Source organism: Dicentrarchus labrax, unplaced genomic scaffold (genome assembly GCF_905237075.1).
Source record: "Dicentrarchus labrax unplaced genomic scaffold, dlabrax2021, whole genome shotgun sequence".
Classification (NCBI taxonomy): domain Eukaryota; kingdom Metazoa; phylum Chordata; class Actinopteri; family Moronidae; genus Dicentrarchus; species Dicentrarchus labrax.
Window position 1 is genome coordinate 9,252,789 of NW_026136705.1, and position 26,867 is coordinate 9,279,655.

A 26,867-nucleotide genomic window follows, 5' to 3' on the forward strand; every position below is an offset into this window, starting at 1 on the left:
TATTCAACAAAAGCCACTCAGGGCTTTGGAGAGTCCGCAGCATGTGTAGTGGGTAATCAGTTGGTGTGACTGTAAGGTTTGGTATGAGTGTGTGTGAGAGTTCAAGGGATGGGCACAACTGACCCGTCACATCTGTGAATTTGGGGAATCATCCTCATCCATCTCAAAGATAAAGTAACAGCCCAAAGAACGCAGCAGTGTATACAGCCCCCGCCTGCCAATCCACTGGAGCCACGACCACACATAAAGACACTCAAACTGACTAGAGCCGGCGGGAACCAGTCAGTTTACAGTACATGCCATCCATCATTTTGCAAAACCTGCTTGTTTGCCCTAAGCTCAGTAGAGTGACTAAACAAACACAGCCAGGCTTATGCCACGTATTACTGTTTCCCTGAGTTTGTCAGTACTAATCACTGTCAGATCAGACTACGAATGTGGGCGGGCTGCAGACAATTTTGAGGTTGATTGCTGCTGATGTGGTGTAGGAGGGTGGCCCAGGTAACAAAGCACACCTCCCCACTCCCCACCTTTTACGCTATGAGGTCACTGCGGGCGCCGCTTGTCAACGCTGACATCCCAACCGTTCAACTGGTGCCTAATATTAGCATCGTTTGACAAGTGGTCCTCTATCGTCACTGGAGATGAGCAGTGGAGGAAATCTGGGACGGCTGGATATTTTCATCAAGAGCGTTGTGTTTCATGTGTCAAGAGGTTAAAAGTCTCCAAATCAAACCCTGAAGTATCCTGTGCATGTCTGACCTGCATCACAGACAATCACCCTGTAATTTATAATCAGCAGACTTTTGTCCACTGGGGTAAAAATAGAAATGGTTATTTTGCAGAGTACGTAGGTTTTACATACTCCCTGGGGAAGATAATCAGGGAGCTCATTAGGTCCTATGACAGCTTGTTATAGAGGGGCTAACCAGGTGTTCCTCCCTCCTACATCCCTCTGGTCAAACTGTGGACTGGATACTTCAGAAGAGACCCACGAGGCTGACGCAGACATTAGTCTCCATACATAGACCTCATATGTGGAGAACTGGAGCCATGGGAGATAACCTGCCACGCACAATATATCAGGGTTGTGTCTCTTCTGGTTAAGATGACTGATTCACGAACAGCTTGCATATCAATGAAGAAAAAAAAGAAGCTGTAAAAACAAATAATATTAAAAGAATTCAATGATACTGTGGCGTAGCAAAATATCCTGCCACAAATTAGGAACATTAGAGTGGACTAATTTGTTAGAGTGTAATGGAACAGTTCCTGTCACTTTCATCATCATTTCTACTGATCCCACCAGGAAATGCTATGAAGTCTACATGCTGTGCTGTTAATTATTAAGCCAAAGCTTGGTGGTCAATCAATCTGCAGAGTCAACTAAGCAGTTTTTAAAAGTTAAAACACCACAATTATTGTAGTTAGAACAATACTGGTGCTCAATCACTATTACAATCTGACACATTATGCTAATGAGTCCAATAACATACTTGAAAACTGTGCTGCTTTAATGTGCTGTGCTTTAAGCCAATGTTGCATTCACCTCTAATTGGGGTGATATAGGTGGCACTGTGTATGGTTCATTCGTCAAAGATTTTATTCCATGCAATTTCAAGTGAGACCCACAATAAAATGGTCAATAAGCAGTGGTTTCTTGGCTTGTGAGAGCAGCTTTTGGGCATCTAACGTGTCCTCTGGACATTTGGCTGGCGCATGAAAACCACACACCCCACACAAAGTTCATGTTTTGTTCATGATTAAGCTCAAGGAGCTATCGACTCGAGCCAAGAATTTGCTTGCAGGTGGTTCCTTCACACTAGACTGCAAGCACCAACTTTCCTCATGGCAGCAGGTAAGTTTTATTCTTCTCATTACAGTGGTCGTTAAATGTGTGTATGAAGGTTCTTGTTTCCTGTAGTTCTCTCATTATGTCTCCTTGTTTTCATATAACCAACTTAGACAGTGGCATGTCGATCCAATTACTTTTAGTTTTTGTTTACAGCTCTGAGAGCCGCACATAGGCTCAGGATCTTTTGATCGACATCGTTTTCCCTCTTTGCCAACAGAGCTGCTGTTGCCAACTTTTCGAAGTCCAACTTTGAGGAAATAAACAACTTGTTCACCTCAGTGGGCTGATATGGTGCAAACGTTAGAGTGCTGTATTTACATTCACTGAGAATTCTGTCTGATCTATTGTTTTGACATTTTAATAAACAGTCTGACTCGTCCAGCACTGGCGTTATCTTTTGTGGCCAAGCTGCAAAGCCAGACCTTGTAAGTTTTTGTGTTATACAGTATATTTATTTTAGCCCAAAACCTACAACATAACACAACTATGTGTGACTATTAACTCTGGACATGGGGAAGAAATTTCTTGCCGTGCAGCTTACCCAGTAAGTGAAAACCAGGTAGTTACCATGGCAACCACTCTTAAACATTTCATTTGAACTGTACTTTTTCCCTTTGCAGTGTTGGTAGCTATGAACAAAACATAAAATTTGTGGCACACAATTTCTCAGCTTCTACCTCAAACCTAAATTGTAACTGCATTTTTTATAAAAAAAAACAAAAAACATGTGCACCTAGTTCGTCATAAGTTTAGATGTGTTGCTAATATTGGGATACATAAGATCATATAATATATCAACCTTACACTGCAAACCAATCAGCAGGCGCTTGGAGATAATTATTACAATTGGCTTTGAGTCATGACTTTAAGGAAGTATAATCAAGAAATTCAGTTGTTCTCCCCCAAAACCCCCCCTAACAAAAGAGTGTGAGAACAGGCAGCCATTAGTTTGGCCTTCTCCCTGGAAGCTCTAACAGAAATGCCAGGAACCAATTGCAACATTATTTCTTAACACGAAGGTTGAAACTTACACATACATTTAGGCCAAAACAGCAAAGTATGGGGGTAATAATTTTAGGTTAGAAAATATATACAGAAACAACTAGTGCTGTCAGTTAAACGCATTATTAACGGCGTTAATGCAAACCCATTTTAACGGCGTAAATTTTTTTATCGTGAGATTAGCGTTCTTTTTGGCCTGGCACACTTTGTAGTTTTTTTCACATGCTGTTGCAACAACTAGAAATGTTAGAAAAACTACAACACCACACCGGATCTAGCTAGACCGGAAACAAAACAACAGGCACGCTGCACACACTTGTTTAAGAGTAGTAGACGTTACGTTTTGAGTGGATGGCGAGCGCGAGACGCCGAAATGGATGCCAATAATATTCTGAATGGAAAGTTTACTTTTAAAAAGTTGCCAAATGGTTCCATTGACAAGACCAAAGTGATCTGTGTGTTTTGTCATTGTGAACTGAGCTATCATCGCAGCACGTCCAGTCTGAAATACCACTTGATGGCCAAGCACAAAGCTGATGCGAATTTCCCCCCCCTCGTCAAAGCCAGGCGACAATGGATGACTTCAGACAGAAGCACATGGATACCACAACTAAGACTAACTAACTTACTGCAGCCATAGCTAAAGGGGTGGCTACTGCATGTTGAAGGGGCTGTTTGTGTGACAAAGTATTTTTTTCACCCTTTTATTGATGGACAGTGTTACATTGTGTGAGAGATTATTTGCTCCAAGTGACAATGTTAGTCTGAAATTGAACACTACAGTATATGCCAATGTTGTTTTCAATAAAAACAACATTTGCACAAAGCAAGCCGATCTACTTTTCCATGTTGAGCATTAAAATGAGAAAAAATAATGGGACAAAAAGAAATCAAGGGACATTTAGAATAGATAAAAATGTGCGATTAATTGTGATTAATTGCGAGTTAACTATGAGATTAATCGCGATGAAATATTTTAATCGTTTGACAGCACTAGAAACAACCAATGTTGTCCATAGTTGTTATATACAAAAGATGTTGATCAAGATTTAACTTTAAGGCCTTATCAGCCTATATTGTTGTTCAATGTATTTTGCCTTCTGTTTTTGTCACAACTTCATTTGATAAAGATTACACAGGATCCCCCCCTCTGAGAAGCTCTTTCTAGCTCACTGGTGGATTTGAAATGGTTGATTATGTCTGCTACAATGCGGTGCTCCAATGATTCTGCCCATCTGGCTTATCGTGGGCACATAATGAAACTCCCTCTGTACAGCCTTCACTCATCCACTAAATAAATTATGCTGAAATGTTGACCAGGATGCCTACGAAATGGCTAAGACAAAATGGCTGCAGATGGAAGCTGTGACATGAAGTGAATGAATGACTGTAAAGACGAGAACGAGAATATGAGAATAATAATATGTTAATTCTTGTTATTTATAGCTATTCTCGTTGTTATTCGCTGACCTGCCACTTTTAGATTTTGCAGCCTTGTACTGGACAATGATAGGGGTAAAGCCCCCATGGTGCAATGGAGGCTCAAAACCTCAACAATCATGTGGTACAGTGTGGAATATGAAATCAAACTTGATTAATCACTACAGCCTTTCATGTGTCTCAATAAATATACAAAGCAGGGCTGAAAAGTTGTTTGAGTCTGGCTCGAGTCATATAATTCATTCACAACAGAAATTCACTTCCCTTAAACTCGGAGCAGTTTTCTGGCCTTGAATACATGCCACAGTCATCATCATCCAGCTAAACTAGGAATCTGGATTCATAAACACCACAGGCGTTTGCTTACAACAGAGAATAGCTTCCCACATATTTAGAATGTGAAGATTCCCTGCTGTCTGATACGTGACTCGCAAACAATATTTTCCATGCTAAATTTTGAGTTAAGATTACAATTATTTCATTTCTTAACGTTTCCCTTAGTTACATTAGATTTAGACTCTACGTGTGGGCAAAAAAAAATAACATACTGAAATGTTGACACTTCAACATAATGGCTAGAGCAGTGGCCTAATGGTTAGAGAAATTACTGTTCATCCAAATGGCGTGGCTTCAAACGTTCCAAAGGGCAAACAGAAAGAGAAAAGAAGGATCAACAAAGTATCACATTATTACTTCTCCTATGTGTGGAGTTTATTTTCATAAAAATGGTCAGAGGAAGTAAACCTCCAACAAAAGCAGCTGCGTAGGAACTCTTAAGCATCAGGGACTGTAAGATAAATTCAAACAAACAAAGAGGATAAAGCTGAAGCGGTGGAGTCCACCACTGAGACGAGGTTTCCATTGCCAGCAATGTGTGTATTTTGCACTGATTAGACAGAAGTCGGATCAAGTCTTTCAAGTCGTTATCAGATTTCATGTCAATATTAAATGTTGACTGGTTGATAAACTGCTCCCGTTGATTTCAGAAATGTGTCAACACAAGTGATAAACAAGAATAACTGATGTCAGCAGGCTGGGGTTTAAAAAAAATTAATTACAGTTCCATTCACACTAATTAAACAAATTAAAGAATAAAACAAACACCTGCCTAGTTTGTTTATGATGGATTTCAAATTCAAACAGTTATATTTTTAGATATGAGCTTATAGTGGTGGGTGGAAAACAAGATTAAGAACACTTTCAGGTTTTAGCAATCAAAGCCCATTCTTCTGCTGAGCAGCCCTCAATGTAAACAAGAAGTGTATGAGTACGAACTTTCAAAGGGACTAGCACGACTGAAATGGAGCAGTTGTTTAAAGGGATGTAACAGAACTGTTTCTGTGTTGAATGAAAGTCATGGGTTAATTTATGGCTTTTATCACCCTCTATCATATTAAGGTCTGTAGCTCAGCTTACAGAGGCCTGTAACTGATCTACAGCACTAATATTCACAATTATCTCGCTCAGGCATGTGAGCAAGACAATCAGAGCAGAGCTAAAATTAAATGTCTAGTGAGAAGGTGTTGGTTGGTTTCCGCTCTAAAAGCCTGAACTCTGTTGACATTGCTGATCAACTATCCTACCAAACCTCCAAGATGATTTTATGCTGCAGGCCAGGATAACTGTACTCACTGCAACTGTGGCATTAACTGCCTCTAAGAGTCCTCTCAAGATGTGCAAGGCCTAAAGCCTTTTCACTTTCATAAACATATCCACACCTCTGGACGATTAGATAGTAGATAGTGGAGCAGTGTGTTCAAGATTATTGTGTTTGACTAAGTTATTGACTTTAGCAGCAGCCTTATCACGGTAAGATGTTTAACAACCAAAGTAAAGCTAACACTCATGTGTCTATGGGAACTGCCTGACTGCATAGTTACTATATATGTTCGAGCACTTCCTTAACAGGTGAAATGTAATATTCTTTGTACTTCCTGTCTCTGTTGCCATTTCAAACAAGCGTGTAATAAAACCATTTTTAATATTGCATACTCTAAGTTCTTCCACTTCATTTAACATCCTTTTACTCTCTCTGTTCTCCCCTCCTTTCTGTCTCCTCCACACTGTGGTAATGTAATACAGGTGCGGTGTATTCACTGTGCCCGAGTCGGATTCAAATGCAGCCCTAATTCAAACCAGATTTGTCCGTCGCATTACTTGTTGTTACATTTTGCTGAGTATCGTATTGCCGCCAAATTCAGTCAACAGATTTACATAATTACGGGAAAGGCTGTGTGAGATGAATAGGAAATTCAGTTAGGGAGACCACCGGTGACAAGAGACCGATGTCAGTCTCCTCTGACCCCAATCACCGCAGGGAGGGTCGGAGGTGGGTGCTGCCATGCCTACAGTCTTAATGAGATCCCTTCATGATGTAGTTATTTAGTCTGTGTATGGGCTAGTCAGCAGAGGAGGCCAATGAGTGTTGTGTGCTACAGTGACACCTATTGGAAAAGCCGCAATCCATGAGGGTCGCTTCGGTCCTCAGGGCTAATGACCCTCGCCACTGTAACACTGGAGCCCAAGCTATTGCAGTCAAGTAACCAAACACCCACACAGCCTGTTTGTGAAGTCACAACACTGAGGTCAACTTCCTGTTAGCAGTATTGGCATGCAGGACCATCATCAATCCTCCATGGCAGCTCTCACAAGGACTCCTGGTGCCTGGATGAGGCACACCTAGGAGAATATGGTAATTCACTACTTTGTAGTTCCAAATTCAAAGCATACGGAGTTTGTTCTTGAGGGAAGCCACAAACGTTTGTGGTCTGAATGGCAACTGGTGCCAAACAGTGAAGGGCACAAGATGTGTGATGAGTGACTGGAGGGAAATGGAGGAAAGCCTGAACTCAGCACAGGTCTTCTTCGTAGTATGGAAAGCTACATTAATGGAGGAAAGTGTTGCTGAACAAATACAACAAACTTTGCCCTAGTTGTAGAATACCTTATAAATAAAGCTGCCAAATATAGTCATTAAAACTTAATTTTAATTTTAGCCAGTCTGATCACACTCATTTTATTATTTGGAATAAAAGTGTTGTGGTATTTTACAAGGGAAATCTTTTTTTATACGTATGTTGTGTTTCCACAAGGCCCCTAGGAAAATAGTAGGCCAGAGAGGAGGATGAATATATGGTTTGTGGGCAGGTGCCTATCCTGGCTTCATGCTGCCCACAATTTCTCTCCCTTCCACTCCTTGTGAATGGATGTATTATTTTCTTTTCGTTTACTCTCTATTTTGTGGATGGCTTTACGACTGAGATTTTCTATTAGTATTACCACTGGATTGGGGGGTCACAAGGAGAGACTGGGCTGGCAAATTGTGTACATTCCTCTTCATCTGTCGGAGTTACTAACTTTCAAATGTATTGCTTTCAAAGTGATGGTTGTCAAGAGCTACTTATCCAAATGTCTGCTTATTTTAACTGTCTATTTTAACAAGTCAAAAGTCGTGTGACTGAGCTATAACAAAACATGAATAATAACATACACTGGTATTCAGTTTGCTTGTTTCTCACTATTCCTCACTACATGAAAATAGCAAACATTTGCATCTGGCAAATAACACTACAGTATAAACCTCTTTCAGCTTACTTCATAGAAACCGTTTGTCAAGTATGAATACAACCTTGATGACAGTAAAATGATCACGTCTGGCCTACAGTACAACTGACTGGCCAAGTACATGCCCTATCAAAACAGTAACCAGAGAGCCCCAGATTGAAGCTCAGACTTCCAATATTTCACAGAGTTCAAAGGGATTTCCAGCCAGATCCTGCTGCTATTCTACCAGGATAAAATATGCAGCATCAAACTGCTCCGTGGAGGAATTTGGGTTGGTGAGGATAAACGTATAAATTGGAAAATGAGAGGCCTTTCATATATCCACATAGCTATGTGAATCACATTTAATATACAGTACGAGTGTTTATTGACTATTTATATGCAAACAGGGCATACAGTTTGTAAGATTTTAGTTTTTGTGTGTTATCTCTGTAAATGTGTGTTTGTGTATGAGCCGGATAAAGCCATCAGGATAAGGTTATGAACATATTAAGTATTAGCAGGCATCCTAGTTGTAAGCCGACAGATCAACTATGCCCTAGCTTTTGCAGAACAGATCTGAGATTGCGGTGAGCTTTCCAAGAGCCACTGGCAGAGACAAAGTCCACATTATGCTACAGAAAGAACTCTTATATGAGAATGTTAGACAGAAAAAGTACGGCCTACGTGAAACATGGCATAAAAGGTGAGCGCCATTTCACATCGCTCTTAGTCACACTTAACAGTATTAACGACCAATTTTTGTTAACCAAAACTGGGATTTCTAAAAAGTGATGTGACACTGTAAGATGGTAACTACTCTGCTAGCAAAAAGGAAATAATAAACACATTAAGACAAGTACTTCTCCAGCTACTGGCTCTGAGTCACAAATTATACAAACAAACAATTATGTCAACAAATTATGCAGGAAAATTCAGTGCATGTGTTCGGTAAATACAGAAGTGATGAAAATTATTTCTTGAGCAGGGGATAAAAATTCAAAAGCAGCATAATGGTACAATAAACAAAAGAAAAGAAAAACTCTTGGCCTTCTTTTTCATTGGCTCCAAGTATCAAATTGAAACCTGCCACAGTATGGGAAGAGTATAGGCTGTGTCCGGTTTACTTTGGAGAGTCTGGAGCATTCTCTGGTCATCTGGGTTTGTTCAACTGTGACCCTGCATAGTGTTAAGGATGTTAAAACTTTTCTCTTTTGTTCCACTGCCGATGAGCTGCAGTGTTTGGAATTGAAATAGTCGAATAGTCCAATTCAGAAAGATTTCTCTCAAAATGAATGGCTGATTAGAATCAGGGACTGGGCTTTGCAATCCATGGTGCATAGCAAAGCCACATTCTACTGTGTACGGTGATTGATTTTACCTAGATAGCGCCGCAATACTCGTGGCAAATCCCATGCGCTGCATTATTTGTTTTAAATCAGATAAAGAGGTGTAATCTGTGATTAGACTGGCAGATCCAAGCTCATAATGTCCTCAGACTCAGTGCTGTCCAGAGTTCAACCCGCTCAACTCTGTGCTCAATAATACTGTAAGAGCTTGCAGCTCTACGTTTGTTTGCCTATGATACAATGATTAGACTAATTTGCTATACTTCCTCTCCAGCTGTTGCTCCATGCTTTACAGCCAGACAAATAAATATACTGTGATATATTTAATATAATAAACATAATACATTTAAATTTCTATTAAATCCCTGTACAGTCAAATCACAACAACCCATAATATTGCTTTCTCTAAAACAGATGCATATTATGAAGCACTTAATGTGTCTCACTCCTCTCCAAAAAACAGCTGCAGAAGTTTTCATAATGAATAAACAAATACATTAATGGCTACGTGGATTGTTTTTTTATTTTAAATGTGACCTAATTCTCAAGGAACCAAATCCGATTAAGAGAGGCAGAATGATGAACAAGAAACAAATAGCTATTGTGTGGTCAAGTCTTTTTTCCCCTCCACACTTCTGGTGGCCAACTATGTGGATTGTTCCATTAATTCAATGTGAGGGAAAGAGTGTGAGGTTGAATGTGTGGTTTCTAACTCTCTAATGAGCTGGAAGAGGGCCACCACTGAATTGAATGGAAGGTGAAAGTGAAATACGGGTCGATCCGGCTCTCTTACAACAGCCGTTTCACATAAACCAACCACATTATAACATCTGTCATCTCATCAGTAACATAAAAAAGTCAGACTGACAAAATATATTAGATGCATTAATGACATTTGACAAAATAAAACAGAAAGTCAAGCGAAATAATACAAACCGATCTAAAAATAAAATCCAAACAACTGTTCACGCAGAGCCTCTCATCAGCTGGATTTATTGATCATAACTCTGTGGAGAAAGCCTCGTGAACAGGGATGGGGGAGATGAATTATGACATTGCTGCTGACAGGTGAACTTCTCTGGCTGTTTGGTTCTCACAAGCACTGGAAGGAGCAATACTCTCCTCCTCCCAAGAACAACTCTGTGCTCCAAACCTCTTTACTCCGACTGTTGTAACGGTTGTGAGGTTAAGGCTCCACACACATAAAAGCCAAACATATGCGCTGACATAATATAATTACAGCATGTGCGTTTGTGTTTATATTTGTAGTTGGATGGATACTTAGGTAAGGCAGGGTGCAGTTTCTGTGGACACCATCCTAATTGCTCCGAAAAGCGCAAGCCAACGACTTAGCTGAGACATGTTTGTCTGTTTCCATGGGGACGACAACAGTATTGGCAATAATTTGTCCACTAAAACTTTAGAGATGTCTGCCTGGCGTCATAATGTGTGCGTAACAACCTGGAGCGCAACAACAAACAAAACAGTTGAGATGCAATCAAACTGAATCTATATATATGTGATATAAACTCATGTGTAAGTGGAACTTTTAACCTTTTAGCACTGACACACTCACACACTCAGCAGTTATTTTCCTGTGAAGCTGAATGCAATTAACTACTATAATTACACTAACTTATTTTATAAATTCCGAGAACAGCTTCCTCTTCTTATTTTCTAATGATACCAAATGTGTAAATTAAAATGTGTGGCCAAATCCTGCATGTTCTTGCACTACATATTAGATCTTTTATGTTTTTGCATCACATAGGTCTATACTGTAGATATCAGTAAGGGCTATACCTTGTGTTCTGAAGACCATGATGAACATGCAGCTAATATCTTACAAGCATACATTTAAAAAAACGTTACTCGTGTTCAGAAAAAACTTACAGCTTACACTAATTGTTTTCAAAGCTAAAGAAACCCCCCTCGCAGCCTCCTTTTTTAACTTGAGCTGGTGTTTATTTAACAGCTGCTTTCATGAGCCACTTAGCCCCTTTTTCTCCAATAACTGTAAAACGATTATTTGGCCTCTGGGACAACAGGCCTAGGTTCATCACAGACGCTTCATTAATAAAGAAAAAGCTGTGGCTGGATGGTACAGATGATGACATGACAGGGACACCCCACCTCTATCCATTCCTCCTGGCAGAGTAATGGAGGCTGACATCATGGGTGATAGAGAGACACTCCCCTAATGAGGTGAGACCTTATTTGATGGAGAGGAGTGTTGGGAGCGACTGACATTAAGAGAAAGAGGCTGATGTTGGAATTAACATGATGAAACTAAATGAGGGGAAAGAGGCATCGACTCTCTTAACTCAATGATGAGTGCCACTGAAAGTAGCCTGTGCTGCAGAGCTGTGGTGTTAATTCAGATGAAAAGCTGCCGATTGGCCAGAGTCAAAGACCTGTAATGAAATCCACATGGAAGCAGGAACGGCACTGGATAGAGGGACTAACGCAGAGCCAGGATGGCTGATATTTCTTAAAATACTGACCAGATGGGGCCAGCATTGTTTTATACTAAGAGCTGTTTAATGTCATTGAGCCGCAGTAAGGCCTGCACTCATGATTGAATACCTCTACTCCCAAACACCCATATGACAGCACACAGGGTTTGATGAATTAACAAGAAAAACAAGTTTTTCTAAACTTGCTGACATAAAATATACTTGGTCTCTGCCCTCTCTATTCTCATGATGGGGGCCAGCCAAAAAAAGCCCACAAGTAGAGAGAATTCTTTTGTTTGTGTGCCTTGGTCCAGTTTCCCCTCTACTTTACCAAGACAAAAACAGAATGGATCCAAACACTGCAGATATTTTAACACACGATGACATAACTATGATCAAAGGAAGAGATATAACCTCTTGTGAGAAAAAAGTTCTAACTGAACTTGCAATGGACTGTCTAATGGGGTTTCCTTCAAACCTAGGCTAACACTTTTAGATATGAGCACAGAAACATGGCTGTTGATGCGGAGTTGAGAGAGAGATATCTGTAAAGGGGGTTTTGGAGAGGATTGGTGCTGAAGTGGAGTGGTATAAAGCATATAGTGAGACAACAGGAGAGCAGTCTCCAAACAAAAAGGGCTCAGCTACAAATTCCAACCAGCTGGAAACTGCAGACGCACTATTAAGTAAATGATGGAGCAGAGCAGCCAACACTTTCCAAACACTCAGAATCACAGCAAACCCCTCGTTTTCAGAACATTTTGCCAGTAAAATCCACAGTCTGACCTGTGGGAAGAAGCTGTACCGACACAATAATTGCAATATGATTGCACTGATTATAAAAGGCGATACATAAAAGCAAATGAAACATGCCACTCCATGTGTCATCTCTGGATCTGGGCCTATTCATTCTGATGTTATGAGATAAAATATATCAACGTCCCTCTCTGTCCTATGACATCTTTTCCCTCATCAATCTCTGCAAATAACATAACATTTTGGCTCGACCACCTAGAGATACCAAACATTGGTCAAGGCTTAAATAACTAACAAATACTGAATATTTTGGCACATTCTCTCCAATCACTCAATCTCTCTCTTTTAGGCACACACACACACTAACACACACAGACGCAGGATTAACATTTACTTTTGCCCTTATGTTTAGTGGAACTAGCTCCTCTGGTGCCTCTTTGCGGTGATGGACAAACCAAGAACTACCAACCACAAAATGTGGAAATTCAATTAGACGAATTTAAGTGTTTCATAAAGTCATAGGTGGCTGTCCAGAGGAATTCCCATAAAACCCTGGAGCTGAGGCGTAATCGCAGTGCACTGACGGCCTTGCTACATACACACGCCCAAAACTGGAAACCACAGAGCAGTGACATACACTTACAACTGCGGTCTGAGACCTGCTTATAAATCGCAACCTCTGGCCGACAGCAAGCCAAAAGACTACAAAGACCACTCTCTCTCCATTGTACTGGTCAGGACTGGAGCATCAATTACTTCCAAACACCTTTCTTATCAAAAACAGAACCTGCAGGGCGGTTAAGGCTTTCTCTTCACAGCACCTCAGACGCACTTTCCAACGCAGCTTTCCACAATCTCCCTGATACAGCAGTATATGGTAAATACCTGTTTATGGAAAAGGGTGCTCCCACTTCTGGTTGTAAAAAAAGGGTCCCACCAACATCTCAGCCTGGCCAATAAGTGGCACTGGAGGCAAGCTGTAGTTACCAACAAAAGTTTGTGATGGAAAACTGGGACCACACAGTAAGACTATGAAAACCCATGGGCATAGAGAGGTGTACGTTAAGGCCTGGGTTTGGTTAATAGATAGCTTGAACAAGGAGTTGCAGAGAACCACAGGGCAACTAAACCACTTTTCCTACACACAGTTTCTTCAGAGCAGAAAAAACTGTTCTTATCTAAATGTAACTTCTCTGTAGCCATTCTTAGTGTAGCAGTGCAGGCAGTTGGTCAGGTTTCTCCTCACACATCTCTTGCTTGGCCTGGGCCAATACACATAAACCACTGGTAAATCCCAATTCAGGTTTCAAAACATTTATCAGTACAGTTAGGTTTGGCAGCATTAATAATTACTACTTCTTGCTTATTATGAAAACTTGAGGATATGCGTGCATGTAAACTGCAATTAAAAGGCAGATTAACAAACACACGCTATTGGATGTGAGGATAATTCACCAATAATCTAACTAACATCCCTATTATCATAATCATATTCAGATTATGCAGTCCAATACATACAATGTACAATCCAAATAAAATTACAGAGTACTGCAGGCTTCAAACTAAACTTTTTGACAGATATCTAATCTTAAATCCAGCACCATAAAAACCACCACTCCCCCCCCTTGCATCAATCACCAGAGGGGGAGAGCAGACAGCCATCAGCCTACTGTCTCTGCTCCTGTCAAGCTGTTAACAATCTCACAATACAACTCTCAATTTAACCCACTTATAACCTGCCAAAAATAATTTCTTACTTGAAATGGGATAAATAAAGTACACTAATGAAGTGCTTTTTACTGTCAGCAGAGTACAGAGATCTTGTTAAAAGTGGCACCTTAATGGCGTTCAAATGTAAAACACATTGTCAGACGCAGGGTCTATAACTTATCCTCTATTAGATGTAAGGGGATGATTATCCAACATTTGTACAGCATGTGGCCATGTGGGAAATGACGCTCGCAGCATACAGATTCAGGCTATTCTTCAGAGGGCTAAAGCAAAAACAGACACGTTTATGGCTTGGCCTAAAAGGAAACTTCACTTGGTGCCTCATTTCTTCTTTCTTCCTTCCTGTTAAGGGTGAAAGTGAGGTATATTACGTTGACTTGGCGCTACATTTTCTGGTGCCTGTCCCGCCCATTATGTGTTTTATCATATCAATCCCTGTAAAATGGAAAACGGATGTGGCTGTTATGGAAGGATGAAGACAATGAGTGGCAGCAGGCGGTTGAAATGGCCTGATTACTTTCAGGCCCTGCCTGTCTTAGGGTAGAGATGGTGGCAGAGCCTGGGGAACCGTGGTGGAGGGTTCAGGTAAACAAACAGCGTACAGTGGGCTGCATTATGATTTCTGAACATTGAGGAGTCTGTTTGTTGAGATGAGGTTTCTGCAGAGGCGGCTGGACAGAAGAATGACTGCTGTTGTTCAAGGGGGACAGTGGAGATGTAATCGGCTGTTTTTCTTTTTTCTGGAACGTTCTCTGGAACGCACCGAATAGTGAGTCACGAACCGCAAGCCTCAGCTGGACAAGGAGAGAAAGACCAACAGGCTTTTGAGGGAAACCTGGAATAGTTCTGTCTAAAAGTGTTTTAGTTCTCGGAAAGATCCTGCTGAGAAACAGGCTGAAGCTCCAGTTTCTGCTCTCATTGAAGGGAATTCAAGCAATGGAGGAGCAAAAAAATTGGTGATACAGCAGATATGACCAGATAGAGCAGTCTTTTCACCTGGGAGCAATGCCTTGGAGATTGAATAATGGATCCTTGACAGCTATGTTCTTTTTTTCCCATACAGGATCTTACACATTATAGCTATTACTATCACTGCTATCTCATTCAACCCTGTTTGGTATAATACTGTAAAGATTTGAACATAAATGAAGAAAAGTTTGTAAAACATGTGACAAACAAAATGTAGATTAAAGTCCTATGCATTTACAATGTAAAAATAAATTACTCTAGGAAGATGGAAGCACATATTTTGATATCCTACATTTGATTTGATTATTACACAATACATTTGTACATACAACTCATTGTACACAGCCATTTCTGATTCACAGGCTTGTGGACCGACAGAGAGTAAACACACAACTGCCTACAGGAATGTCAACTGTGGAAAAACTGAGTTTGTGTGCAAATACGGTACGCCCATTGTTTCACTATAGAGAGTCAAAAAAGACTTGTAGAGCCTGTACCATCTCCAATATCCGCATTAAAGAAGAAAGGAAATAAAGTAATAGGTGGAGATAGTTTTCATTGGGGGATTTTAACAGTCTTGACAACTCGGTTGTAGGTGGAGGGGAGTTATGAGGTGGAAGGGAGCTGTATAATGTTCACGTTTTGCATGTCTTTGCTTGGGTCATATGGTTTTTATCGAACCACAATTACATGAGCTAATGGCCGCAAAGGGCTATGCCAAGACCATATCTTCTGACTGGGGTCACAAGCTTTGTCACAAAGGTGAAGAGCTGAAGGACGTGCTTCAACTTTGGAATAGGTGGAACTGACAAAGATGATATGTTTGAGAAAAAAGCAAGACTGAGATGAAGAGGGGGTGAATGGGTTTGCGTGCAGTCACCTCCCCAAACCTAACCTCAGCTTCAGTGGTGTCAGTGGAGCAAAAGGACAATATATCTTGTTACATTGTATCCAAAACCAACAAGGTCTCCTTGTAAGGTGGAGATTAGTGAAAACTTTATTTTTATAGTTTGTATTGAGGCTTATTGGCAGGTGGATCATACCATGTAACCACAACATCTATCAACACAACAGTCTAAATCTGGCCTTTGCTGCATGTAACCTTGCATTTATTTTATTATTTTGAGATGTTTAATACAGTTTTAGACTCAACATGAATATAAAATGCAAATGCTCTATATTTACAACTAGACTTTACTGTGCTAATTAACAGGTGAGAATGAGATAATGATGAATATAATGAAATTCAGTATTTATTTATTAATATTTATTACTTAGTAATGCACAACATCATTCTATATCCACCTCTTCCATGAGTGAACTGTCACCCTATGGGAAAGACTAATTCTTCCTTATTACTGTCATTTTTGAGCAAAAGTTATTCTTGCTAGAGTACCTACAACCTTTCCAAATAACTTAACCAAGAATACCTTCAGCCAACCAGCTCCTGTTCCGCTTGCTGCCACCTCCACTAACCACTAAACACAGTGGGCTCCCCCATGACTCATAGCCGTGTTTTATGGAGCCACAGTTGCCACTCTTAATGGCAACGGGCGCTCTGACGTACGATCCAGACCACCAGAATGGCACTCTGCCTGCAGATCATGCTGTGAAATTACCCAGGGACTTGGAAGGTGGGAGCCTGCAAACTACTTTCCCCAGTAGACAGAAATAAAGGTGAACCCATAGGTGAAAGGGGTGGGCCACAACAGATTTGCTGTGTTTTAATTCCCAATAGTAAGTTTCCTGTGCCCAAGGCCCACAAAATATGATACACCAAGCTTTCTGACTGAGAACTAATTGCTGTGCCCACCCCCTCCCAAAGATTTTGTGTAGCATCAGTTGTCATCTAATCAACCCCACATGCTTGTTTCACAACAACGTAACGTAGTGGATAATGCAGAGAGTTAGTAAATTCAACACATGGCATGCCTCCAGACAAAATGTTGCTGGTTTTTCTTTGGAATCAGCCACACTAGGCTAATTTGTCTCTGTGAATGGAGGAATGTCAGGTTCAACATTTGTGTGCCCCTGTGGATGGGCACTTCAGGCCCAGTTACATACCTGTGGACAACTACTCCAAGCAAAGCACCAGCCAGATTCCATTAATTTAACAACGAAGCAGAGAGAAAATTCACATTCATTCTCTGTAAATCACACTCACGTTTTGGTTTCAGTTCAACTGGGACCAAACAGAAAATATGCATGTTAACAAAATGGCAATGTCTCCACATAAACACGAGTGACTCACTCAGGCGTTGCAGATTTTGCAATATTTACTGATTGCACAAGAAATAAGAAGGAGCTGGAGAGAATGGCTGGGTTTCAGCCCAGAAATTCCTCAAAGCCTTTTTTTTAACTTCTTTTTGTCAAAGAAATTAACCTGAAGTGGCAACATGGGAGTATGTTACCACCTGACATCCAGGGTGCTCCAAGCAGCCTCCCCATCCTTGCCCCTGGCCTTATGACACAAGGCCTAATAAAAGCAAACTTCTCCCTCTGCCACATCAAAGCAGGTTCGACCTGCTGCGGCCCTGATCCTTCGCCAGCTTCCCTGTATCACTTTCAAACACAGGGCAATTTAATAAGAGATGGACAGCTAATGTCTCCCACCCAGGCTCTAGTCAGTCAGCAAACCAGCCAATCAGGGAGTCAGCGGGGTCCGCTGTGAAACCAGACCTCTGCTTTGTATCACAGAGCCAGACACTGAACAAGCTGTGCAATGGCTGCATAACACGCCTGGCTTAACCAAAGGAGGCCATTAAAGGACAAAAGAAGAAAAAATTCAGAAACCACAAACTAAATAACTGTCTGCTGCAACTTAAATGCTGTCTGTTGGTAAATCATATCAGCAGTAGAAGATCCAGGCTCAATGTGAAAGGGTCAGCAAAGCAACCATTTCCTAATAAAAGCCCCAATAAATTAACAAGAAAGATACAGCCGAGCAGGAGTGAAACAAAGTCTGAGAATGAATCCTGATTGGATTTAAGAAGAGAATTTACACGTAGCATAAAAGATTTCTGTTGCTTCGTGCATTTTCACAGCCTTAACTCACAAAACTTGGTCACGATCAGATTCACAGGAGCACACAGATTCATACGGTGTGCAGAAATCAACCAAATGGGGATGGGGAAGCTCTGTTTGCGGTGGGTTCTATTTTATCAACTGTGACATGTTTACCACTTCTTCAGTTTTGAAACAATGGTCTATTATCACTTTCATATGGAGTTGGACTACCCATGTGGCAATGTTATATTGTTTTGGAGTCAACCTGATAACTCATCCTTAACGTGGACGTAGTCGGGCACACATGGGATGCATTAGACAGGACTTTGAATGTTGAAAGTTGAAATTTTATCCTGTAAAAATACTAATGCTCTACCGAGCTGTTAAAAGTGGAGCACATTTTCACGCTTTGGTGACAATGAGAAAAAGTGTTTTCTTCGAGGAAGGCTTTCACGGGGTACAATGATCAAATTTCTAGGTATGTGGGTTACATTTAGTATGCCGTGCACCCTTTCAGTCACTGAGATCTACATAAACCTCCGCAGATATTATTCACAAATAATAGAAAGAAATATGTTGTTGGAGCACCTCCACAGTCGAATTACTCAGCCCGTTACAGCGCATTCCACATGGTTGCAACCATTGCTGGCGATCTTTGTTGCATGTCATACCCCTCTCTCCCCCATTTCCTGTCTGCCTCCTCACTATCGCTGTCTAATAAAGGAAAAAAAATAACCTTAAAAAAAAGAAGTATGCTGTCGTTTATGAATTCATCATTCCACAGATTGCTCTTACAAAGTTATCATGCACTCCTCACATGTGCCCACCTGTGTTACAGCTGATGGTTTACATCTGGTTTCAAAACCTTTCTGCATTGGTTTCATGGACACAGGTGAAAACGTCCTGCTGCCTGGAACTCATTTTTCACTGCAATGGGCCAGATTCCTTTGAAGTACCATATATATATATATACACTTTTTTTCAGCCATTTTAAAGTTCTTAAAAATCTTAGAATATATTCTACTCTTGAATACCGCAAAATACATTTTTAATGCATCACTGCATCATTTTGACACAACAAATTTATAGAGACAGAGAGAGATACAAAAATATTTCTCCTCAAGCTTCAGCAGAACCAGCCACTCAGAACTGCCGCCCACAGCCGGCTGCCAGACGGATATATCCGTTCATTCCATTCAGATAAACAAGGACCTGTCACGGACCAGCCGGCAATTATAGGCGGTTGCATCTGTATCAATAGTCTAATGCCGTTTTTTTACATATAACCTCTGAACAATGTCCTGAGAATCTGGTTGAGACATTGTCCAAATTTGCCCTCAAACCGGAGATTGTTCATACCAAGGCGTGTCGCCTGGTTAGAGTGCGCACGAGCAGGAGGAGAAAACAAAAAAACCTGACCTGTTTTTGTGTTGATATCAATACAAACAGAGTTTCAAAATGACCACGAATCACAAAACTAACTGTAATGGAAGGGGGCGATATATATGGAGCATGACTGCAGAAAGATGCTTCGTGGTGCGCTGGGATTTTAATCCTCAACTATGAGCATAACGCACACTTTTACTTTCTCTGCCTGTGTGGAAATCTGATATTTTCACATCACTGATGACAAAAAAAGACATTAAAACTTGAGGTAAAATGAGACGTGTAGGCTGGTTTTGATTGGCAGATAGTCTTTATGAAAATGAAAATGATAAACACAACTACACACCGTGCAACATCCACGACACGAACACGTTCTTGCTGTGAATTCTCCAGACAATGACCTTTTCAATACACACCTAAGCTCACACAGACTTTGGACTAGGGAGCTGGCAGTAATGTCTGGTGAAACTGATTTGGATATTTTTGTTCTCACATACAGCTCCTCTGGGTAATGTCTGGATAAATCCAGAGTTGCAGTCCATGTGTGAAAGGGGCTTAATTAAACTTTCGGCAAGAGTGATCATGCAGTGCTACATGTGATGGCACCACATGGTTAAGATTCACGAAAATCTAAGAAACTTGGATAAAAAGGATTATGTGGGGGGGTTATGCGAGTTGAAAGGTAGGGATATCCATTGAGATGACTGCACGCCAAATGTTCTACATGTGAAAAAGATTATATAGTGTCATGCACATTTAAATCTGTCTCTCTCTCTCTAGTATAAAAAAACACAGTGTGCTGTGCATATTTAGGTTTAGTCACAACATCCTATTGTTTACTTACATATTATACCATCACAATAAGCTATTTTCAATGGTTTAACAAGCTATGTTAATCTAGAGATTGCCTGCTACCTCACACACTAAAGAGTATGTCATGCAAAAGTACAATATGTTTATCTTGTGGGAGTAAAATCTTGTCTTGGAGCTTCACTCCAAAATATTTGCCAGGTTTTAAAGGTGTCTGTTAAAAGTCAAAAACGTCACAATGCTGAAAATGCTTGCCTGAGTCCATATGTGAGGATGAGGAGGAGAAACGTGTGTGTGTTCATTTTTGACAGTTATTATAGTGCAGTAAAATCTATCAATTTATACCGACCTCAGTAGTTCAGTCCAGCTAATATTTCACTTCTGACTTGAGAGTGCATATTGACAAGCAGTGATATATGTTCATATATTTTTACAATCTATCTATAATGTTGTCATCCTGATTGTGTATACTATAACTTTACTATGTTGATCGAATCTGTGCACCTGGCATCTATTCTGTCCTGGGAGAAGGATCCCTCTTCTGTTGCTCTTCCTGAGGTTTCTCACATTTGTTTTCCCCGATTTAAGGGTTTTTGGGGGAAATCTCCTTAACTGAATTGGGGGTCTAAGGATAGAGGCAGTGCGCCGTACAGACTGTAAAGCCCCTTTTGTGATATCTGGCTATATAAATAAAATTGACTAAGCTAATTTGATGGTATAAGTATCAGATTACAGTTTAGCATTACTTAACTATGTGCACTGAGCTAACAATGTACCATATATTCCCAACCTTCAATAATGTCTTCCGTTTTGGATTCATTACATGCACACGTCATTATTTAGACACAACACACTATATCCAGGGAGACTTTTTTCAAAACACAACAGGCCACCTTGTCGCTCCCATTGGTGCATTCAGACAGCCCTTATTTTCCCTTGCTGTCTGAAATACCTTTGTATCTGGCTTCTTTTTATGTGTCCTATTTTATTTACTCTTGGACTGTGGTGGGAAGATGGCAGACTTGGATATTGGCTAGCAGCTTGTGGTCTTATATTAGAACTAAAACCTCCCAAAGTGCAGTGATTTGAAGTCAGCCACCTGCTAGTGCTAATTGCCCCCTATTATTCAGTGACGAGGCCCTTCATTCCCGCCTGGACGAAGAAGAAAACAGGGAATGGAATGCAAATTGTTAAAAGTCAGTGCTAAATGTCTGAGGGATGAATGGAGGGAGTAACCCAGGTCAACACATTAGGTGTACTTTAATAAGCACGGACAGGTCAAGAGTTCAACCCTCCCCTGAGGTGTTTGTGTTTAGAAGAGATGGAGGAGAAGAGAATGAGAAACCAATTTAGAGCATTAATTCCACTTGTGTGCCAAATGTCACCGGCATACACAGATACATTTCATGTTGTGACTTTCTGCTCCTTCAAAAGCACCTTAAAGTGTTGCCTGTGAAGTCTGATATATCTCATTCCTCTGTGGCACAGAGCTCTATTGTTGTCCAAAAACTATTAACAGCACTGTAGAGTCTACTGCCATGCTAGCAACTCTGAGAAGCTGTAATAAACACAGTGGTGCTTTCAGTTACATGCTAATGTCAGCATGCTAACATGCTCTCAATGACAATACCAAGACATGTTAAGCATGTATAATTTTCAATATGTGTACCATCTCAGTTTAGCGTGATAGCATGCTAACATTTGCTTATTAGCACTAAACACAAATTGCAGCTGAGGTTGATGGGAATGTCACTAGTGTTGCAGGTATTTGATCGTAACCAAAGTATGGCAACAAGGGAAAAATCAGGGGATCATTAAAGTCATCGGAGATCTCCTGATCATCTTCAATTACTAAATGCACGTTATATGATAAGCCAGTGTTTACAAACACACGACTTCCACATGTCATCTTAAGACTTTGGATTGGTTATACAATGCAGGTTTTTTTTAACTCTGTAATTGTTTCCACACAGTTTTAGCAATGAAAGCCTAAAGAATGTGTTAAGAGACTGGCTTCTGAGTCTATGAGTGTCTGTACAAAATGTCATGGCAATGCACCACTAAAAGTTGATCAACCGACGGACTGACATCCATACAACAATTGGCCGCTACCATGGCTCAAAACACATCAGTTCCTTCATTAGGATGAGCACTGTAATAGTACAATGAGTCAATCCCACACACACTGTTCTGCTGCTGGAAAAATACTCCCAAGAGCACAAAATCTGTGGCTGAAAATTAGTCTTTATTCATGTTTGAAAAATGTTAACTAAAAACTAGTGTCCCACTGTTTTAGGAAATTATTTAATTATTTTTAAATTAAATTAATACGACAGCCTTTTCATTATTGCCAGCCTTTAAAGTGACTCCAGAGGTTAGTGAATGCATGTGTACTACTGTATACACTAAACAATATAGGCAGCAACTTAATGCAAGAAGCAGGAGAAGCGCTTTAGAATATATAGTATTAATTTTATACCATTACCTGTTGTTTCACCACCACAGCGCCTTCCTCAGGCAACGTATTGGTTCCAAGAACTCAAGAATTAGTAATGTAATTAATACATCTTCTCTCAAAATTTAAAGGTCCTTAAATTTGTCAATGCTTAAAGTGCTTAAAGTTTCCATTAGAACACTGGTAGCAAAGTGTGTTTATATATTACCTGAGCAATGTTCTTGTTGAGCAAGTAGACACCATATTCAAAATGAAACCGCTCTCCTCTGGGATACAAAGGGAATCTGTGAAAGAAAGGAGAAAAAGACAAACATAGTGTTACACAGGAACACTCGATTTATTCCCCTTGATCCATTACCAACAAAGTCTAGAAAAAAAGGGATAAAACACACTCGCAAGCTAGCTCAGCAGTGCAAAGCTTACAGCAGCATTATATCCATACTGCATATCACAATACAGGTCTATACATGTGAAAATGTCAATAAAGGATTTTGGGATTAAAAGGAGATTCATTTCTTATTAATTTTACTTTGGGGGATTCAGACAACTGTTGTTCTTTGGCTTGGCAACAGGCAATGAATTCTTCACAGCATTGAAAGTGGCCGTTCATGTAGCCAGCGGCGTTTACAGCACTTTACACACTTGCAGATGACTGAAGAAGCTGTGTCTGGGTCTATGATCCCGTCCCACAGATGCCACCTCCGTGCCGTGTTAAACTGAAATATCAAACAGAAGCAGAGGCGTCCAAACAGCCTGTCCATCCGCCTCTGAGCAGGAACAAAGAGAACTTTTCCTTTCAGCATGGTGGGAAAGTCCCATTGGTGCCAGTCAGATGTCTTAGTTAGGACTGCACAAGGAGTGCTTGTGAAGGATGGGGAAGATACCCCTGTGTGTTGGGGCAGAGAGGGGAAGATGCCGAAATCCAGAGTAGGGAAAATTCTCTTTGCTACCAGGGACTTGAGGCTGCACTCATCCCTTCCTTTCATTAAGTGCTTATGTCTGCAGATCTCCCACTGAGGAGGATACAGTATTTTGGGAAACCAGCTCCAAGAACTGAGCTGGGCTTAGCTCTGACAAAACACACACATATATGCATCAACACACTTGTGATGACCATTGTTATCTACATTCATATCTTAGCCCTATCTAAATTCCATCTCTAAATGCTTCACCTTGACCTTCAGAGTAACCTAAACCTAATCCTGCTCTTAACCTCTCACCCAAACGCAGAGATGGGGCTTTTTCAGAAGTGGGAGGGAAAACATCTTCATTTTACAGGCTTTTCACTGCTCATTTCAGCACATCAAACTGACATCTGGTCTTTGTAAAGACAAAAATCCAATGTGAGATGTTACCAAGAACAAATACTATCATAGGCATACATATACATAAATGCAGCACCCATGCAGTTATCAAATAAACAGTTGCTACTTATATGGTAACCCACAAATGATAATAAAATGCAACAGCTAAATTAAATGAGTCAACTACTGGTCTTGATGAGTTAGGTCTATAAAAAAGGGTTTTTTTCAGGATATTTTGATGCCTATTTTATCACCAATATATTATTGTTATTAATAGGAAAACTGAAAACTGTGCTGCGGGGATGACATTTGTTTGTAGAACAACGTGGAAGTAGTGTTGTTTTTGGCGGCCTGTTTTAATTTTAGTTTTAGTCTAGTCTTTGTGTCAAACTGTCATTTTAGTTTTTATTAGTTTTAGTCACGTTTATACTCTTTTTAGTCTAGTCATGTTTCAGTCAACTAAAAGTCTGAGCATTTTAGTCAGAATTATCCATGACTATTTTATTCTAGTTTTAGTCAATGAAAATTGTATTTTAGTCTCTTTTTCGTAATGCAATTCTATTTAACCCAGTTAATATAGTACAAGTACCTAGTATAGTATAGTATAGTATTGACAAAACCCAAATTTTCTTTAAGTCACCCATTTCACAAGTCAAACAAGGTTATCTTATTATTATATTATTGTTACCTTATAGACTCAAGAATACATTCAATTCCAGACACGGAAGACGCTCTGATTTGAATTTACAACATATTTATTTTACCTACCAAAATATAAGAAGTACACACACATACATTTAAATAAATAAATAAATAAAATAGCTTCAAATGACAATGCCAGAAAAAATTGACATTACATTCAAGTTTAACTTTTCCTTTCTTTGTGCCAGACTTAACTTTGTTTCTTGAGTTGTCGTTAACGTTAACCCACCGCAGCTGCATATTCTAAATAATGCCGCGAGTGGGGATTGAGGAAGTGATGTCGCCTGCGTCTGCGCAGTGCGCTGATACAGCCCTGAGACTCAGGAAACAGAAATATTGCAAAATAATAATAATAGAGAGACAAAATAACATATTCACATTTCGTCTCGGTCAACGAAAATAAAGAGATATTTTAGCAGAGTTTTTATTTTGCAAACAACATTTAGTCCCGTTTTTGTTCGTCAACAATATTGCATTGTATATTTCATTATAGTTTTCGTCACATGACCACCATTTACGTTGCGTCTCGTCTCGTTTCTGTCACGTGATAAAGGTTCGTTGACGACGACATTTAATCATAATTTTCGTTGACGAAAGCAACACTACGTGGAAGTTAGCATCGCCCCGGTTCCTTCTGAAAAAAGCCACTAATGAATACTACTTTTAGGATTTTGGAAGTGTAAATGTGATCCCCAGAGGTAAAAAATCTAATGTTAGGCACGACTTCTACGACACCACAACTAAACTTCCAACTTCCAACAAGGCTGTAAAGGGGGACTAGTGAGTAGATAAGTGTTCACAAGTGGGGCATCTACTGACGTATTTTATGTTGTAACACAAACCTGAAAATCCCTTAAGTTTGTGTTAACCACAGACCTTCTTTTAGGCATCAAACCAAAAACCCAGTGACTCTATGGGAGTCTCAAAACAAATTCTACAATGTGACCCAAATGTGACGTCTGTAAGATTTTTAAAAAGCTATATCCGAAGCGTGACAAACTCTATAAGATACATACCTCTGTTCCTATAGGGTGCTGCATTGCCAGAAGCAGCAGATGCCTTCTGATGTGTGTGTGTACTGAACAGTATGTGCAGAAATGTGTTGAATGCTTTGCACATGTGTGTGTACTGGTGTACTGGTGAGTATGTGCATCTGGCTTCCTCTGTGTGTGTGTGTGTGTGTGTGTGTGTGTGTGTGTGTGTGTGTGTGTGTGTGTGTGTGTGTGTGTGTGCCCCCCAGGGATAAGTTCACGGTCTTTTGTTAATCCTGTGTGAGGGCAGATAGGCTCTTCACCCCTCTCACACTATGACCTATAGGTGTGTGAAGCAAAGGGAGAATACAGGAGAAAATACACTTTCTCAGCGATGGCACTTCACTGGAGTCCAGTGTCAACCAAGATCATGCTCACTACTTGAGGCATTTTGGAGGCTGGATTTTACTTGAAGGTCAAATCTTTGATGACACCCACATTTCAGCATTTCAGCTGTGAACTTTTGGCCTTGGCAACATGAACTTGCCCAAGGACTTCCAACAACTTTATTTCTTTTATTTGGCTTTATTTCATTTCTTGCAAGTTTGATTGCTCCTACTCATATCTGAGCCTATCTGGAGATCTTAGACAACATTCTGTCTTACTGCTCACAGTAAACACCTCCTCACTCCAAGAAGAGAAGTAAACCCTTAACAGATGGAGATCATTCTAGCCCTAGAATGAATTCTAAAAAGGATCTTGCAACGAAGGCTGGCAAGTAAAAAGTGAGACGCTGTAGCCTAAGGGCCACACAACCAGCCACTTTTTGGTCCTCCAATCCCGGACAAACAGCCAGTGCCCCGGGGAGAAAACGACATGCCAGAGGTCATATCTCAGCAATAGGAAATAACTAACAGAGAGAGGAAGAACAACAAAACAGGCTTTCCCCTCGCACTGCTGGCATTTCCAATATCACTTCCCCACGAACAGATAGGATTTGTTTGCTGATGAACGTGCATGAGAAGGAAAACAGAACCACTTCCAACACACACACGCAAACACATGAACACACACAGGCTCCGTCACAGCGAAGTGATTAATGACCGCTGTCCACTGTGTCTGAAATCACACT

The 26,867-nt window shown here is 40.4% G+C and overlaps 1 protein-coding gene across 1 annotated transcript in view; it reads right to left on the reverse strand.

Moving 5' to 3' along the window:
* The window catches only part of uvrag (UV radiation resistance associated gene), an 87,786-nt gene that overhangs the window by 16,312 nt on the left and 44,607 nt on the right, over window positions 1-26,867 (reverse strand). The window contains exon 13 of the mRNA XM_051401129.1: window positions 22,967-23,042. Coding sequence (XP_051257089.1) covers window positions 22,967-23,042 — 76 coding nt within the window. The remainder of the gene's footprint in view (window positions 1-22,966; window positions 23,043-26,867) is intronic.